At 42.0% G+C, this 20,009-nt stretch overlaps 1 protein-coding gene across 7 annotated transcripts in view; it reads left to right on the top strand.

Annotated features, from left to right (window-relative positions):
- JAKMIP1 (janus kinase and microtubule interacting protein 1) overlaps nt 1-20,009 on the top strand; it is a 292,916-nt gene that overhangs the window by 254,877 nt on the left and 18,030 nt on the right. For 3 of the 7 annotated variants that reach the window (XM_082266556.1, XM_082266550.1, XM_082266554.1), the window contains 4 exons: nt 3,131-3,196; nt 10,029-10,109; nt 10,336-10,413; nt 15,429-15,632. In XM_082266556.1, coding sequence (XP_082122682.1) covers nt 3,131-3,196; nt 10,029-10,109; nt 10,336-10,413; nt 15,429-15,632 — 429 coding nt within the window. The remainder of the gene's footprint in view (nt 1-3,130; nt 3,197-10,028; nt 10,110-10,335; nt 10,414-15,428; nt 15,633-20,009) is intronic. The other 4 variants (XM_082266552.1, XM_082266555.1, XM_082266551.1 and 1 more) reach the window with 3 other exon arrangements.

Below are 20,009 nucleotides of genomic sequence, written 5' to 3'. Positions count from 1 at the left end.
TGAACATATCATTGTTTTCCACAAGTTTTTGGAAAATGTGGCAAGACAATAAAAACTTTTTTTTTTTTTTTACACAAAGTTGTCCATTTATAAAATATTTCTAACACATAGCATGTACATAGCAATAATTACACCCCAAGCATACATTCTGCTACTCCTGACTATGGGGATACCACATATGTGAGACTTTTTTTACAACCCATCAGGTGCTCTATTGACATAAATTACAAATCTAATTTCCTGACTTTCCATTACACTTTAGTGAGGCACTGATGTGGCACAGATTTGGCCTGGATGAGCACGGATGGGCATGAATGAGGCATAGATGAGGCACAGAGTGACCTGAATGAGGCACAGATTGGCATGAATGAGGCACAGATGAGCATGATTGAGGCACAGAAGAGGGGGGGCGGGGTGAGCAGTGCTGCAGCCTCCCTCCTCTCCTCATACGCATTACCGATCAGCATGTGCAGCGTGTGAGGAGAGAACTGAACCCGACATTCACCAGTTTGTCGATAACTGATCACTCCGTCATTGGACAGAGCGATCACGTGGTAAAGGGCCACTGTCATTGGCCCTTTACCACGATCTCTCAGGTCCGGTAAACCCGGCGAGCACAGACACCTTCATGTGCGAACCCCAGGGAAGTGCAATTCTGGGAGGACGTCATTGTACACCCTCCCAGAATAAGCCAACCGCACTGTAGCCGGCTATTGCCCGGTTGACAAGTGGTTAAGAAAAGGATATTCTTAAGAGAATAGATTGAGGCCAGTGATATTTAGGTTAAAAACACTTCTGACTTAGCATTAGATGGCTGAGCATTAGAGCGGGACAGCTCTTGAAGGTACAGAAGTGTGAAAAGATGTGATAGAAAATGATTGAGTTTCAAAATGTACTTATTGCCTCTCATCTCAGGGAAAATTGATCATTTGACCACTGATTGAAGGTCACCTTTAATAGCAGTAAACTCACAATGTACCATTACACTGTTTCTGGAAATACTGGCACATAGGTTTAGAACTTGTAACCTTCTTAAACGGGAGATGAGAAATGGCCCTTCCCAAACAAGATATTGCACTAAACCTGTAGGTACATAAGAGAACCAGAACCTTTGTGGAAGAGCCAGCTTGATAATAAAGTTGGCAGTGCCTCCACCCAGGACAGGGCTATCTTTAAACAGGTGATAGGGGATTCTGTTCCTGGGAAATAACCGGTAATCTAAACAAAGTAATTGAGAGCAGAAGAACTACTGAAACCCGCATATAATATTAACCATAAGTCTATAGATACACTCCAGTATAGAAATAATACAAGCTTTATATGAGGAGATTAAGAAAAGTATATAAACCAATGTGCAAACAGGTACCCTCCCCTTCTCTGTAATGAATAAAAAATGCTCCAGTGTATAATGGTCATATTTTTATAGTGGTAAACTATTCCACATTTAACCCCCAACCATTGCAGTCTTAGGGCCCATTTGCAATATCACATTGCAGTAGCATGCATGTTGTCATAATGCATGTTACATGCATTGGTGCAACTCACCTTGATGATGAACATGTGTTGCAGTGCAACACATAAAGGTGTGGTGTGCCACCAAAAATGGTGAATGTTTTAATACAATGCATGTTTTTTCATGTCAACACTCGTGATGAACTTTTAAAGAGGAACTATGGGCAAAGTCAAAATATATACAGGTGCATCTCATAAAAATGAGCAATCTCATATAAATGGACATTTTCCATTCACACACAGAGCGTGGCTCCGCAACAGCCATTGGCTCCTGTTGCTGTCAATCACAGCCAATGTAGGAGAGAGCGTGGGTGGGGCTGAGCCACGCTCTGTGTGGAGAGACCGGAAGAGCCGCTGCTCTCATGCACATTGCGTGATCGAATTGGGGCTCAGTTAAATATAAGGGGTTGGTTGGGAAGAGCTGCACCCAGTATATGTCTGTAAAGGTTCTCATTTATCCATGTCATGATATATCTGGTAGTAGTAGTTTCTTTACGCTCATTAGAACTGAAGAACTTGCCTGGACAAGTAATGAAACATCTTCATCATTACAGAACAAGTCCAGTTGAATGTGACTAACTTCTACTAGATATTCAGTATCTTCAGTTAGTTTCCCCACTGTTTCATTATTTTATTACCAGTTTATCCTGCCAGCAGATTCATTAATTATCCACTTTATCCTTTAAATAGACTCTATCACATTGGAAAAAGGTTTGAGGTACCTGTAAAATGAAAAAGAAAGAAAGCATACTTATTCTGCTCCATTGCCAAAAAATGGTGCTCTGAGGTCTGTTGGGAAACGGACTTCTGTTAGTGTGGCTGTCCTGGTTCACCTTCTGTAGCACTGATTCCTCCTGCTGACCTTCACTGTACTACGGGGCTTAATAGTCACGTGGAGGTCTCCTGGGGGGACCAGTAGAGTTGCAGTGAAACCCAAGGGTTTGATGCTCCAGGAAGGGCTGGTTTCCCATCGAAATCGGGGTACCAATTTGGCAGCAAGAGAGGAAAATATTCTCTTCTTCTTTACACTTTACTTCTTTTTCTTCTTTTGTACTTATGTGAAAGAAACTCAGCAAATAACAAACAAATTAAAGTCCAGAAGTCCAGGTAACACTTCTAAAGCACTTACAGGATTTTTTTTTCTTTTGGAAAAAAAAAAAGTTGAAATCCTATGGATAAACATTGACCTTTGTAAACCTTTGTTTCAACCCCTTTAACTGCTACTTTTGCTGGATAGCCTGGTCTGCTAAAGGAAGTGAAGAACATATATTTAAAAAAAAAAAAAAGAACAGATCTGTAGGGTCAACAGGTAAAAAAAATGGGGGGGGGGACTGCTGCTTTATATCCCCCCTATAGTTCCTAATTAAAGAGGTTTCCCACATCCAGCTGAATTAGTGGGAAACCTATTTTATTTAGTTGGTGAGTGTTTTATTTATGTTCTTGTAAAAAATGTGGTTTTTCATTTAGAAAATTCTCGCAACCTATGTAAGCATAGTTCAAATTTAAATCATTTTGACTATTGAAATCTAGAGAAAATAATAGTATGATTAGTAGGGATGGTAATGAACATGAGTTGATCAGCTTTCTTTGTTTCGTTTTTTGTTGTTTTTTTTTGCAGAATTTGCGGAATGAAGAACAGGTTGCAGTGATTCAAGCTGGTACTGTGTTATCTCTCTGTGAAAAGGTTTGTAATTATTACTGTATTATTAGAGATCAATGAGATTCAAAGGTGAAACAGAGGCAAAACATAAAACCCAGACCTGCCGATAGTCAATTAGCTGTGTCTTCAGGGATGTAGGATAGAGCGCTCACTGTTCCAGGACAGAGAGGTTTTCTTGTCTATACCCTGCAGTGGCCATGCAAACTGAAGTCACATTACCCACAACAGGACATGCATGGGAAAACTTCTCAGTACTGTGCACCAGCTGTGTAGCTTTCCAGCACAGCTCTGCAATGTATCCCCTTTAGAAAGGGGGACTCTTATCTCCAGTAGAACTCACTTTAAAAAGTTTGAATACTGGCCAGTAAAGGAAAAAAGGGTACGGGCCTAACTTTGCACAAGGTCCCTAGATTTGGACCTACACCAATGTTAGCTCACATCTTGTTTTTGGATGAACTATTTGAGCAATAAGCTAAAAAATAAGAATCCACCCTTCTAAAATGATAGAAATACAAAGTCAATGCTGCTGATAGTATAACATGGTTCCCCTAACTTAAAAACAGACTTCTTAAGTTTAGACCTAAAACATAGTGGACCCATTCTTATGTTAATTTCCTAATGACTTTTGCTTTGCTTGCAGTTCTCCTAAGCTATACATGCATTATATAATGTACATATGGGATCTAATATCATTAGACTAGCCTTTCTCAATCTTTTTTCCTGGAGGAATCCTTGACATTTCTTTTAGGTCTTGAGGAACCTCTGCTGAAAATAATTATATCTACAGTTAACAAAACGTTAGTGCAATCACAAAATTCTTGAATGTTTTAAACATAAGAAATAAATAATATGGTTTCTCTGACCTATTTAACACCTTTTGCAGTAATTTGTTGACACATTCCTGCTCTGTATAACATTTTTAGTAATAACCTTGGCATGAAATGAATATTAACTGAATAGACATGTAGACAGTAAAAATTCTGGTGTCCCCTGAAATAATTGGTTAGCATAGAAATGTCCCTTTGCATTGGTGGTCAGTGAAGGTTGGAGATCAATTTTCCATTGCTCTCTGCTGGGAACCTCTGGCATCCTCAGGAGGATCCCTAAAGCTTGCCATAGATTAATCAAAATTTAGCCGGTTCAGCAGAAGTCGAATAGAAGTGTTGGAAAAAAGACTAGAGATATTCTCAAGGTGGACTTTACTGGCACAACCACATGACACAATGTCGTAAAAAACTATACATTTTTATTCAAAATATATTAAAGTATTTTGCAACACGTGATCGATTATCGGTAAGAGATTAGATAAGGTTATATGTATGCGCACTCCGGTATGGCGTTTCCCGCACACCTGTGCACATTACTAGAGCATTGTTTAATTTGGGCTATTTTGCATGAATCCTTATGCATATTCCCCTTTCTTTCTTAGACCTATCGAGTATTACGTTTGCGATATTCTCCAGAAGAAGCGCAAAAAATGTAGAGAACATTATTGTGTATAAGTGAATCCACCGCCACCATTGGAAATATATCATCAAAAACCTCTGTTACCATGTAGTTCTAATTCTGGAACAAATGGTTTCTGGTTATGTGTAGCATCGTGTATGGTGTGGTATGGTGGAGGTCACGTACAACTACTTGAGTCATTCTGGTTGCATAACATTTTTTATACAACAATGCTTTTTTGTATATGTGTCTTTAAAATGTATAGTTTTTTACGACATTATGTCATGTGGTTGTGCCAGTAAACCCCCACCTTGAAAATATCTGTAGTCTTTTTTCCCCTATGCAAATAGGACAAGGCACGGATGTACCCTAGTGTCCATAGCACCATCATATGGGGCCCGTTTAAATCTTATTCTAGAAATGTTGGAAAACTTCTCTTTAGCGGCGGCTGCATCTGCTGACCAGTGTTCTGACAGCGAAGGAGTCCTGCTGTCAAATTAAAATGTCCCAGGTTGAGGATTCCTCTAGTTACCTTGCTTGTGTCATCTATGGCCGGCCCTAAGAACTCCACAGAACTCTTGTTGAGAAAGACTGCTTTAGATTATGAATATCTCACATGATATTTTAAATTGCCATATGGTATGAGAATAATCATTCAATCAGTAAATTCAATTCAGTGTGTTGCAAGTAAGACAATGGTTTTTGTAGCTGAAAAGATCATTATTATACTATTAATACTAGGCCTACAAATAGATGTTTGGTTTAGGTCTTTGAAAGCCCAAATGCTATTTTCACCCAGGAAAAATACCGGTCAGTAAAAATAGCTGTGGTTTTATTATCAATGGGTACCCTGGGCACCCCAACAATGGTGGAGTGAAGTTCCAAACAGAGCAGTTCTTATCTTTTCAGCAGTATCTCTCTATTCCCATCCCCCTGCCTTCGCTCTTTCGCCCTTCACCCTTTTTCTTCCAGTTTCCTTATCAATCTTACTAGTTTGATTATTGCCAGTCTTTCTGTCTGCTGCTTGGCCTATAATACCAAATAGGAACCTTCTAATCATGTTTGTCCAACACTAGAGGCTGAACAGAACACACTGATGTCTTTGTATCTGTAATACAAAATTACACTTTTACCCTTTGTAGTTACCCTTCTCCAAACCGAAGCAGTCAAAGCTTTAACTCTCTCTAGGAGGTCTGCAGGCCTAAAACTTGGGGCATTTGACTGAAGACTCTGGGTCAATGTCCAACAGTGTTTCATGGTGACAGATGGTTGGATTGGGGCAAGGAAGGTATAAATAAAGTGCAGCCTACATTTACAGATGTTTGATTTTACACTGCTTTAGAGGCTGACAGTTTTCAATAATTTCTGCCATACAGGAGGGCAAAACAGCAGGCAATGGGCACAGATTGGAAAAAAATATTTAAGTGTCAAGTGACAAAAACACCATATGGTCACAAAATATATAAAAAAAAAACTGTTTCTCTTTAATGAAAATAAAATATAGTGTATAGTTAGATAGGAGAATGCAATCACATCCTAGGATGTATTTCTCATTCGTTATCAGGCTCTGCACAGAGGAAAGGGAAGGAAAGCTTTCCTTGTTATTCAATTGGACTTCCATTAATGTGATATAGCTGCTAATTAGATATAGTATTGAAGGAACTGGTGTGGCAATTTCTGCTGCTTCATCTTCTTTCAGAGAAGCGTGTTTTGTCTGTTGGTTGGTTGCTTAGAGCTGAAGAAAGTGCAGCACAAGTAATTGGACTAGCCGTGTTCTCATGGGAGGATGGTATTAAGTTAGATAATGCTTGCAGAAACAAAAAGGGCAAAATGGAAACAGATGTAAATTTAATGATTATATGTGTCATAGTGTACTGTATATGTATATATATATATATATCATGTTTTTTTTTTCAGCAGGAACGTGGCACCTCCAGCACTGAATGTATGTAATGGCAAGGGGTGCTGGAGTCTGCTGGAAAGTCTATTGATGCTTGCTTCTGGGGTATCTATTGTTCCTGGAGGGGATCCATTTTTGCATAGCGGAGGTCTATTATTGTTGCTGGGGAGGGGGGGGCTTATGTTGCTGGTGGGGTCAGTTGTTGCTGAAAGGAATCTGCTGTTGGAGGAAGGGGTCTATTGTTGCTGTCTGTTGGGGGATCTATTGTTGCTGAAGGTCATCTATTTTTTCATGGCAGTCTACTGTTGCTGGGGGGGTCTATTGTTGTTTGTTGGGGAACTATTTTTGTTGATTGGGCTTATGTTGCTGGGGCAAGGCCGCTGATAAGGCAGGAATTAACAGCAGCCCTGTGCTGGGGCGTAAGCTGTTGCTGGAAGGGATCTACTGTTGACGGAGTGGTGTATTGTTGCTAGCTGCTGGAGAATCGTGCCATAAGTTTTTTACGGCACTGAGATCACACCAACAGCAGGTTCCCAATAAGTCCACCCATATTAAGCCACAAAAAATGAGGATGAGATCTCCGTGTGACGCAGTTATATTTACTTCAAAAGTTCATACAAAATTCAAATGATTCAAACAAGCAACTGTACAGTTTCGAGCATTACAATGTCAAATCAAGCTATGTGCGACTTTCCACCGATCTTAACCGGTTGCCGACCGCCGCAAGTACATATACTGCAGCGGTCAGCCCCGGCCAGGCAAAGTGACGTACCGGTACGTCACTTGCCTGTCACTAGTTTGTGAGCCAATAGCGGGCGAGCGCGCGCCCACCCCGGCTCGTTCCCTCGGAAGTCAGTGCGTGTGACCGGCGGACCCGATGTCGGCCGGTCACTCGGCGATCGTCGGTGGAGAGGGAGAAAGGCAGGCGGCTAATGTAAACAAGCCGCCTGTCATTCTCCCCTGTGTAGGAATGGTGGTCACACGGTTCTACTATGTAGGACCGTTGATCACTGTTCCTACACCGGTAGCCATGTCCAATCACAGTTAGAAGCACGCCCCTAGGGACACACTTAACCCCTCCTTCCCCAATAAAGTTAACCCCTTCCCTGCCAGTGTCATTTTGCAGTAACAGTGCATATATATAGCACTGATTACTGTAGTAATGTCACTGGTAACCCCATAAATGTCAGTCAGGGGTCCAATCTGTCCGCCGCAATGTACCGCAAAAAAAATCGCAGATCGTCGCCATTACGCGTTAAAAAAAAACACCAAAAATGACAAAAATCTTTCCCTTTGTTAGTAAACGCGATAACATTTGTGCAAACCACGTATCAAAACGTATCAAAATACGCTTTTTGCAATTTTTTTTTTACCAAACATATGTAGCATAAAACAAATTGGCCTAAAATGTTAAATTTAGATTTTTACATTTTTTTGGGGGAATTTCATATAAAAACATGTGAAAAATATTGTTATTTTTGCAAAATTTACGCTCTTTTTTTGTTTATAGCGCAAAAAGTAAAAATCGCACAGGTGATCAAATACCACCAAAAGAAAGCTCTGTTTGTGGGAAAAAAAGAACGTCAAATTAGTTTAGGTACAGCGTCGCACGACCGCGCAATTGTCCGTTAAAATCACGCAGTGCCGAATCGCAAAAAACCCCCTGGTCAGGAAGGGGGTAAAGTCTTCCGGGGCTTAAGTGGTTAAACACTCGTGTGTATGTGTGTGTGTGTGTAATTATACAAAACATAAAAGAGAACTCTAAAATACACACCAGAACAAAGATATATATCCTTGCTGAAAAAAAAATCAAATAAAAAATCCCTGTCTATATATGATAATTGTAACTTTTTCCATGGTAAATACATTTTCTCTCTTGTCAAGATCTAAAAGAGAATCACATGAATAAATAAGTAAAACATTTAAAAAGTAAATGAATAAATACATCACTATTATGCAATCCATCATAAAAATAAATACAGATCATACTCCTTATTCAGACCATAAAAATACAATGTATTTAGTTGATTTATCCACCACACTTCTCCCTGTTTGAGTTTAAGGATTCTATCACCTCCCCCTCCTATCCTTTGGTATACCATGAATGGAACGGAACACACCTGTGTAGCTATACCTTGTACGTATATATACAAATGTTTGAGATCAGTAGGAAGTCACGTATAGCTTGATGAAGAGAAATTGTACTGTTGCTTGTTTTAATTATTTGGATTTTGTATGAAGATGGATGACATTTTTTGAGATGTATAATATATATATATATATATATATATATATATATATATATATATATTTATTAAAGTTTACCTGTCACCTCGATCCACTTCTATTGTATGGAGTGACCTAATAATAATTTGCTGGTTTGTTTCAGTAAACGGTATTGTGCATTATCTCACAACATAAAAAATAATCTATGAGTGGAGAGGGTGGACTTTTTATTTAGCTGCTTGTCCTCAACTTATTGATAATTTCTTATTCATGGAAGCTATCGAACAGCTTCTATGAATGGAGGAAGGGAGTTGAAAGGGCTGGTTTGGTCGGCACTCCAAATGAGTGCATATAACTGGTCCCTTGGCCTTTTTAACCCCTACTGTGCTGGAAGATTACTGCTGCAGTAATCCTTAGCACAAGGGACATATAGCACAGATTGTGATTGACTAAATTTAGGCTTTAAATCCAAACACAACAAATGTAATATATTGCCACTTACCAGTTCTTAAATGTGTTGGCTGCTTTAGTTTTCATTTTTTAGGATTCTTTCCTTATTTTCACCTGCTGATTTGGCCAGTAACACACTTACTGTCTTAGCGTGGCTCCAATCTATGGAGGAGCAAAGTAGCCACCCTTAAAAATCAGCATTGTTTACCTGGGAGGGTAGTGTTCCATTAACTAGCAGAATTAGATTAACCTTACTAACAAATTTAAGTCAAACTCCAGATAATACTTTTTTAGCATTCAAAACAACAATTTTTTTCCTTTTGCGGTATAGGTTTTACATAAATGAATAAAAGCTGAACATTGTAAGCACCCCTGTCAGTGATAAATGGTTGACATCCCTCTAACTGCTACTTTTGCTGGTCAACTTGGTCTGTTACCGGCTCATTTACACCACAATCCCCAGGGCCGGATTAAGAGCATTATGGGCCTGGTGCTGAGGACTTTGGTGGGCCTTAAGGGCTGTGGGTCGGCGTGCGCCCCGAGGTGAAAGGGTGCAGCTGCACAGGCCCAATGCTATGGAAGTCCCAGGCTTCCATAAGAGCCCTGCATCGGCGTGTGTGGCGCGCCCTGAGGTGAGGTAGAAGGGCGCAGCTGTGCAGACCTAACAAGATTACAGAAGCTGAATACCTGGCTTCCGTTAGGACTGCATCCAGTGCCCCCGTTATTATTCCCAAATTGTGAGTTTAGTGGTCCGTGAGGTCCGAAGGGCTGGCAACCGCTGGTTTATGCCATGTATTATTCACTGTTTGGTTTGTTCTTTGTGTTTGGTTGTAGTGGCTAAAACAGATTGAGGTGACGGAAGCTGCCCTCACACAGAAAATGATCGATCTGGAAAATGAGAAGGTAAGACTCCCAGTAAGTGCAGTTTTTGTAAACTATATCAAATTACCCTAAACTTCTTCCATCAAACATTTCTACAGCCAATGATTCATCTCATAATATATCTTATTACTAACATACCACCATTCTCTTCTTTTAAAAGGGAACATAACGTGAAAAATTACACTTTCAATATTAATGTAATTTCTATTACATTTTTTTTACTATATAAAAGTATTATGAATGTCTTCTTTTCATCCAGGAGTTGTTCAGCAAGCAGAAAGGGTACTTAGAAGAGGAACTTGACTACCGGAAACAAGCACTTGATCAAGCATATATGGTAGGCATTTAAAGAGCGTAAATCATTGCAGTGAGGACACAAACTGAAATAAAAACCTGACAGAGATTATAACCCTTCCCCACTGTATCCAAAACAAAACTTTTGTCTACTCTTTAGGTATACTTTCACAGAGCTATTTCTTGGAACATAGTTTTGGTGCAATCTAACAAAGACTAACCTGTACTTCCTACTTTTCATTCTGTAAGTACAGAAGGCATATATTCTGTATTCCACACATTCCATTTCAGAGGAACTGACTACCTGAGAGAACCACAAAGGCTCTCCAGTCCTCAAATACGTTTACATGGCCGGGAGAAATGTCTTCATGTAACATCTGTACATTGTCGTTATATTGTTTTTCTTACTAAAGTTGTCAGAATGATGTTATTATAATTCCAGGTTGTATTTTTACTATAAAGTTATATATAATATACTATATAGTATACTAAATATTAAGACTGAGGTGACAACACTTAGGCTGTATTCACACTATTGTGAATTGGATGCAGGTTTGCCCGCATCCATTTCCCATAACAGGAATCTATCTGGCTCTCAATGGTGGTGGTTCACACAGCTCCGGGCGGCTGCGGAGCGCACTAGGAAAGGGTCCTGTGCATCTTTGGCCCAGTTTCAGGCAAAAGTTTTGACCTGATTTGCACGTGAAACGGTGAACAGGGACTCATCGGACCCCAGGCATGAACCCATGGCCGCAACAGTGTAAACCCAGCCTTAGACAACCAGCTGGTTGCTTTCACCATAGTGCCCATCTGTCCATGTAATTAAAGTATTTGGGTTTTGGGCAGTGGGAAATATCTTCCCAACTAGGGTTTGTGATGTGGTCAATTCTTCTCTTACTTCTCTCTAAAGGTGAGAATATGTTAGAGTCTAAGAGGACCTTTTTTTTTTTTTTTCTTGTTTTTAGTTTCCATGTGATTGGATCCATGGATTGTACACCTTGCAATACATGTTCTAATCTCATGTCATCAACGGTTTTAGGATCCCTTTTTTTTCCCTGTAATTATTTTATAGAGTATATTATCTAAACATGAAAGGTAGTTAAAACTTTTCTTCAGTTAATGGGTATGTATTGTGAGGCACTGGTCGGCACTAGATGGTGTGTATGTGTCACACATGGTGAGGGGCTCCAGGGATAATGGTTAAAGTAAGCAAACTTTGCTTTTGTAGAACCTTCATTTTTTTTTTTTTTTTTACTGGATACTGGGGATGGGATATAGGCTCATTTCCTAAGTCCACTTCAATAGAATACCGCAATGATGACTCAGGTCTAGAGGAAGCTAAAAGATTGTAAGTCGCATAAAGCAAAATATGGTCATGATTAGGGATGTAACGATATTACCGCTATCGCGGTATCGCGGTTGTTCACATGGCCTGATATCGTCGTGGTGGGTGCATGGTGTCTGGCCGCCGTCTCTGTGTCTCTCTCTGTGTCTTGTCGGCTCCTGCTGTCTGCGGTCACTCACCTCTATGCTGCACTGCTACTGGCCGAGCCGAGGCGAGTGGCTGCCAGTTGGTTTGGAGCAGTGTGGGTGGGCGGGCTTGTGGAGCGGAGGCGGAGCCAGCGCACGAGAGCGGCGGAGTCGGAGCAGCTTCCTTCCAGGCAGGCACCGTGACCACAGCGTGACAGGCTGACAGCACCACGGCAAGTCGGCAAGAGGAAGACAGTGACACCAAACCGCCGGTGAGTCAGTTTATGTGTAAAAGAAAGATTCGAAATTAAATGAAAAAAAAAAAAAGTGACGCCACTCAAGGCCAGCACAGTGAGCACACATATGCATTGCTGGGCAGCAGATGACCAAGAACTGTGAGCGCGCTCTCAGCACAGCAACAAGACTAATGGCCTGTAGTCAGTGGGATCACACATGATCACCAGTCCCTTCTCGGGCATTCACCTTTAAAAGGGATTCCAGGCTGAGCAGGAAGAGCTTAATAATATCAGAACAGCATCTAGGAAAAGGGTCTGGTCTGGTATTGATCAAGGGAATGCCTGACTCTTAATTAACAAACAGAAGTAAATTGGCTGAAATTGTAACTTGCTGGAAAGTTAAACAGCATATTGATCTTTGTAAATGTCAGGTTTGATGTAGTAGGTTGGTTGTATACATCGTACTACAGATGTGCCAAGGTATGATCTTAAAAATACTATAAAAATTGCTACTCCCCATTCTCCACCAACCAAACATTTTTTAAACATTTATTTTCCTTTGGTACTTATCCACAGTGGCAGTGCCCAGCCACCCATGCTGTTTGTTTCATAATCCCTTTCCCATTAGCCTAGAAAATGTTTTTTACATTCAGCTTTTAGCTTTTCCACAATATCGCAATAAATATCGTACCGTGAGGTCAATATCGAAATTGTATCGTACCGTGAGATTTTGATATTGTTACATCCCTAGTCATGATACAAGAAACTAGTAGAATGTCAGGTGGATACAGCAGCTCATGAGCAGAGGCTCATGATATAAGAAGCAAATAGGCTGTAATTAGTATGCAGCAATAATGGGTCATGATATAAAAATATAAAATAACTCATTAACTCTCAATAGGAAACCGCAATAATGGGTCTTGATACAAATCCAATAGACAGCTAGTAGGGTACTGGGATGGACTGCCTGACACCCCAGTTGGGTATCTCAGCCAAACTTCCGCTTTCTCCACTCTGGAACCAGAATATAGTAATTTCAGCCCAAACCTTCCTAATTACTAGACAGGACCAGTATATTAGGTTAGGACTGTAGATAGCAAATTTACCCCAAGCATTATTTAGACAGAACCAATGTTGGAGTAAAACAGGACTGTCTTTATTAATAAGCAGCACAGCATTTATACACAAAAACCTTCCCCTTAGACAGGTATGGCACTCATTACAAGTCCCAGGAGAAAATTATATTACATAAACCATCAAACACAAGAAAACAATGGATTCCTTCCTGGAACCTAGCAGTTTAGACTCTGGGGAGCGATTAAACAAAGTGAGAGCTTATCACCTAAACCTAATTAAAGCAAACAATAGTTGATGCCAGAAAACCTGTAACAGAAAATAAGGTTTCCTAACCCCACATATGCTGGAATTCACCCCCTACACATAACACATGGCTCCAGGATAATAGTTCCACTATGTACAGTATGCCAAGGGGTCCTAGAAACAGTCCCTCCTACCCTGTTTGCATGGAAAGGGTAACTAGTATACTTCACAGCCAGCCAGGTACCCAGGGAAGTGATACAAACTTCTTGGGACAAAATATCCTTGTAACCCCAAGAGGGGGTTCTCCTTAGTTCTGGGTCCATAGTCGGTGGGAAGGAGGCTAGCCCCCAGGCCCCTCCATGAGCCCAAGTCACAATGTTTTCTGTGACAGGTACAGTAATGATAGCTGAAGATATGAGAAGCTAATAGATGGGGATTAGGATAGAGCAAAAAAGGCCCACAATATAAGAAGCTAAACAAAAATGTAAAAAATAAAACTCGGAGACTAGAGCAGCAGTCTCCCAAGTACTGCCCGTTTGCCACATCTGGCCCGAGATGAGATTTTTTCCGGCCCACAGCTAGGGTTAGTAGTGCACAGACTGAGGGATCAGATCAGTTGGTCTCTCCTTCTGATGGGGACTCTGATGTAATGGGGAACTCTGATGGAGACCCTGTGGAAGGGGGACTCAAATATGTGAGGGGCTTCTGATGTGAAGGGGGGACTCTGATGTGATATGAAGGCTTCTGATGCAAACGGAAAAGGTCTGATGTGCTATGGGGCTTCTGATGTTAAAGCGGAGTTCCGGCCACAGAATCTTTTTTTTGTTACAATTACTTCCCAAACAGTGATCCCCTGCCCTTAGTACATCAGCTAATCCGATTTTATACATTTACAGATTGACAATCATAAAATCTTACTTTATAAATTGTTTGCAGAGCACCGCCATCTTTTTTCTGGTCACCCGAAGCCGCAGTATGCCAGTATATGCCCTGCTTCCGTGTTCTAGATGGAGGGGGGCGATGAATGCAGCGCGAAAGTAGCGGCCGGCCGCCTACGTCACTGCCCATTGCATCCTGGGAGCGACGAGTAAGAGCTCCCAGGACGCATTGCAGGACAGGAAGTGACGGCGCGGGCCGCGGCCGAGGAAGGAGGAAGTGGATGTAAAGGTGAGTATATTATCTTCTGAAATAAGGTAAGTAAAGAAAAAAAAAGCCGGGAATATCCAATTCTTGTACAGGTAACAATAAGGAAGCGGATGCCATAAAATCTAAAGTAAAGATTTTGTGGCCGGAACTCCGCTTTAAGTTATTTCTTGAAACGGTACGTTTTATTCATTCATTTATAAAACTGATTTTTTTTTTTTTCGGCCTGCGAATGTTTGTAAAATATGGCCCCTCGTACTTAAAAGTTGGGAGACCCTTGGGCTAAAGTAAGAACTGCACTATACAGAGGGGTCTTGATGAGGCAGAACACTTCCACATACTGTATATTTTGCAAATGTTGTGCAACTAAAACCTCTGTTTTTAATGCAAATTGTTAGACAGTGTAAAATGTTTCTTTTAATTTCCTGGCTAGCTGGAAATTGTGCTGGAAATACATTTTATTTTGTTTGCCGTCATGATAAAGAAGATGTTAGTAGGATGCAGCATTGATGATAGAAAGCTATTACAATGTCAATAGGATACAGCGTAGACTACTTGTAGGATACAATAACGATTGTTATGATGGAAAAAACAAATAGACTATTAGTAGGACACAGTAATGATGGCTCATATTATATTGCAAACTGCTAATAGGATGGCAGCAAGATAGCAGTGTTTTATGAAATATTACACTAACGGGGTATTGACAAGAGTGGTATAATTCTATTTATAACAGCACAATAAAAGGTTGCTAGAATACAATTTCTATCTTATGGCTCAGCTTTTTTTAAATTCAGTTTTCTGTCTATATCGGTATTCTTATTGTTCCTTTTTTTTATATTCTTTTCTTGAACACACAACTGCTGGTGACCGCTGTGGCTTGTGCTAGAAAATCCAGGAGCTAGAGGCCACTCTGTATAATGCTTTACAACATGAACCCGGGAAGAGAGTCAGCGAATGTTTGAATGAGGCGCAAAGAGAAGACTTGAGGCTGGCGGTAGAAAAGCTGCGAAGGCAAATACTGCGGCAGAGCCGTGAGTTTGACAGCCAAATCCTTCATGAACGCATGGAGCTCTTACAACAGGCACAACAGGTACAGAAAAAAATTCTTCAACATGGTTCTTCCTAGGCTAGACTTTTGTAAATCCACGCTTTTGTGTTGTACGACCAAAGCCAGCCCTACCATTAAGGAAAGTGCAAATATCACTGGGGGGTACCCTCTAGGAGCCGCATGACACACATTTCATATATTGCCTCCTGTCCTTTAGTCGCCTCTAGAGTCATGCACATGTAAGGTTTACCGCACTGAATTCCCCGTGTCCATAGTTTTAGAAACCGTGGAAATGCTGGGGATATGGCTTAATGATGAATGGTAGGCCTGGGCTTGGAGTGTTGATTGTATTTAAAGAAAATGTATAGTTTTGTTTGCTACTGTATATTATAACTTTAAAAAATTATTTTTTCTTAATCGCGTAAAAACAATGCTAACTCATAATAGGTATTCTGCATTTGAGGCAGCCTGTGGCAATCTAGGTTCCTTTTCACATATTTCAGCCTATTGTGTACAGAGTTAAACAGCTCAAGCAGAAATTTACACACACGTACACACACACATTTTCAACAAGAGACAACCTGTCTAAAAGGAAATAGTGATTATTTCTCTTTCATTCATTTACTGACACAGCTCTCCATTATTCAGAACCATAGAGTTATATTGCCCCCTAGAGGAGTAGGACACTAGACATAAAAAAGACTTGGCTATGCCTATGGGCAGTCCTAGGCGGTATACACCCCCCTCTCTGCTATAGGCCTTCAGTTTTTTTCTGCCTAGTCAAGAGTAAGGATCTAGTTCAATGATGGGATCTCTGGTCCTGGCATTTTTTTTCTTTTAAAAGGGTTTTTTTTTCTCCTGTTTTTTTTTTTCTCCTGTTTTTTTTTTTTTCCTGTGATATCTACAATCAACTTCCGGACAGAGCAACGGCCTGGATATCTAGATCCAGCGGTCCCCCCAGTCCGGCCAGCGAGCGCACGCAGACCAGAGCTCCGTGCTAGGTCAGCCACAACACAGCCCCACTGGAAGGAGGCTGGCCTGTCAGTTTAACACCTAGTGAGGTCGCACCTACAAGCCATCTCGCACAGTAAAAGTGTTTCCTTATCCCTCCTATTTTGACAAATTTGTTTATAAGAAACGGAGGCATCCAAAATGCCTTTTTTTGGCTTCTAAACGCTTTGCTGTGAGGTACCCCTTTGAGAAGTCACTCCTTAAGTAGTGGACTGTTCCACCAGTTGTGGACCCCTCTGTCTCCAGCTTGAACAAGGCAATCATGAATCCGGTAGAGGACTCTTCGGCTCCTAAAGATCTGGCTGACAGGAAGGCGGAGTCCGTGGCCCACAATATCTTCACTGTTGCTGGCTCGGAGCTTGGGCCAGTCATGCCCATTGCCTTGGTGTCACAAACACTGACTGCAATTTGTCTGTGATGCCTCTTTGGACACGGCTCCCCTGATTTCTAAGCTATCTGTTTCGGCAGTGGTGCTTAGGCGTGTATTGTGGATTAAGTGTTGGTCTGCGGACCAGACTTCTAAAAAAACTCTGACTGATTTACCCTTTCAAGTCGATCACCTGTTTGGGGCTACCCTGGATGACATCATTAAGAGTTTCATGGGGGGGAAGAGTACCTTTCTTCCACAGTCTGGGAAGGGGAAAAAACCTTGTTGCAGATGTGGCCCGTCTTTCTCTGCTCACAAGAAGTTTTTTCACCCCTCAGGGTCCACTGAAAATGGTTCAAAACCTTTCAAGTCCTGGTCTGGCAAGCCAAGAGAAGGATAATTTAGACCCACGGACAAGGCTTCTTCAGCATGAAGCTGTACCCTCACCCGTGCCTACGGTGGGGGGGAGGTCTTTGCTGGTTTCCGAGCCCCTGGACCTCCTTGGTAAATGACAAATGGGTCCACGAAGTGATACTATCTGGTTACAACATAGAGTTACATTCTTGCCCTCCGGAAAGGTTCTTCCCTTTCAATGTGCGTCTGTCCCCGGACCAATTGCAAGCTCTCTCTGGTCTTGCAAGACCTGTTGCTTCAGGGTGTGATTGTTCCGGTTCTGGTATCAGAACAGTTTCAGGGTTTTTTTTCAAACCTGTTCACAGTCCCAAAGAAGGAGGGCAAGGTCTATCAGATTATGGACCTCAAGGCCCTTAACTGCTTTGTGCGGGTACAGAAGTTCAGAATGGAGTCCATTCCCATGGTGGTAGCATCCCTTCTTTAAGGGGACTTTCGTGCTTCTATCGACATCAAGGATGTTTACATTCCAATATGTGCCAGACACCAGTGCTTACTCTGTTTTGCTGTAGGAGAGGAGCATTATATCAGTTTGTGGCGTTACCCTTTGGTCTCGCCTTCACTCCTCTGGTCTTTACAGAAGTGTTGGCCCCGGTTTTGGCGTTGCTACGTCAGCAGGGGATTGCGATACTGGGCTACCTGGACAACCTCCTCTTGCAAGCCGAGTCCTCTGCTGCCCTAATTGACAACGTAGAGATCCTATACAGACCCTGAAACAGTTTGGTTGGCTTCTAAACTACCAGGAGACTGCTCTGACTTCATCCAAAAAATTGGATTATCCGGGTCTGACTCTGGATCCAGCTCTAGACAGAGTGTTCTTTCCTCTGGGCAAACTCCAGAAGTTGCATGCTGCGATTCATCTACTGCTGCTGTCCAACAGTTGGTCCTCCCCCTGGGCTTGCATGCGGGTGCTTGGCCTGATTTTATCTACCTTCGAGGTGGTTCCTTTTGCACAGTTCCATACGGAGGTCCCTTCAAGGAGAGATCTTGGTAAAAAGGGACAAGTGTCCGAGATCTCTGGACACTTAGATTCAGCTGAGCCAGAAAACCAGGGGGTCCCTGGTCTGGTGGCTTCGTTCTCCGGGTCTTCGGCAGGGCAAATCCTTTCTCCCCTTGTATTGGACAGTGGTCACCACAGATGCCAGTCTGTCTGGGTGGGGAGGTGTCCTGGGACTGAGCTCCGCTCAGGGTTCTTGGACGCTGGAAGAGTCCAGATTACCGATCAATGTCTTGGAACCTCAGGCGATCAGGCTGTGCCTGGATCACTAGACGGATTTACTCCGGAGGTCCTGGTACAGATCCAGTCGAACAATGCCACGGTAGTGGCATATGTCAATCACCAGGGCAGAAAAGAGTGTGTTGGCAGCCCTGGAAGTAGGCGGCATCCTCTGGTGAGGAGAACGCTTTGCTCTGGCCCTCTCTGCCGTTCACATTCCAGGAGTGGAAAACTGGCAGGCAGACTATCTCAGTCATCAGGCGTTGGACCAAGGTGAGTGGTCCCTTCACCTGGATATGTTTTATCAGATATGTCTTTGGTGGGGCACCCCCGAGGTGGATCTGTTGGTCTCCCAGCTCAACCGAAAGGTATCAAGGTTTTTGGCAAGGTCTAACTCCACCAATGCAGTCTCCTCTACTGTCTTGGGATCTGAACTTGGTGCTTTCAGTTCTCCAGAAGCCTCCCTTTGAAAATATTCAGGAGATTCCCCTGATCACGCTGTCCCAAAAGGTGGAATTTGCTTTGCATGCCCTGGATGTGATTCGGGAAGCCACTGAGTCTTTTCAGAGGTCAGACTCACTGTTTGTGATCAGGGTGGGCCAAGAAAAGGGCTGTCCGCTTCTTCTGCTACCATTTCCAGATGGATCAGACAGATGGTGACTCAGGTTTATTCTATCGAGGGTCAGGTTCCTCCTTTTCTTGTAACAGCACTTAGTGCTTCTTGGGCCTTCCATCATCAGGCGTCAGTGGTGCAGATTTGCACGGCAACCTCCTGGTCGTCGGTGCAAACTTTCCCTAAATTCTCCAAAGTGGATGTGTTGGCATCTGCAGATGCTTCCTTTGGCTGCAATTTTTGCAGGCTGCTGTTTAGATGGGTCTGTTTCCTCTTTGGGGGGTGTATTGTTCAGGTTAAGTTCCATTTGTTTTTTTTGTTGAGCTCCTGTTTACCTGGTTGGATATTGTGTTTAGCCTTGGGATTTTTTGTTGTCCCATCCCTCATGTTTGGCACTGCTTGGGGACGTCCCTCTGGTTATGAATAATGGAGAGCTTTGTCCCTCAATGACCGAAAGAGAAAATGTGATTTTTGTACTTACTGTAAAATCTATTTCTCTGAGTTCATTGACAGACACAGCACCCACCCCTCTATGGAGTTTTAATACTTCTGACACTGCTTGTTACTAAACTGAAGGCCTGAAAGCAGAGAGGGGGAGTATACCACCTAGGACTGCCCATAGGCATAGCCAAGTCTTTTTTCTGGCAGTATAACCCTATGGTTCTGAATAATGGAGAGCTATTATTATATGTAGTCAATGTTAGGACAGGGGAGGCAGCTTCATTGATGTATTGCCCACAAAAAGATGAAGTTTAAATCACACATAACACATATTAAATCCATCCTGCGCAGTTTGCCTGT

This window comes from Pelophylax lessonae (assembly GCF_965119305.1).
Source record: "Pelophylax lessonae genome assembly, chromosome: 1".
NCBI classification, from domain to species: Eukaryota; Metazoa; Chordata; class Amphibia; order Anura; family Ranidae; genus Pelophylax; species Pelophylax lessonae.
Note: the sequence above shows the minus strand (reverse complement) of the source record. Positions and strands in the feature narration are given on the sequence as shown.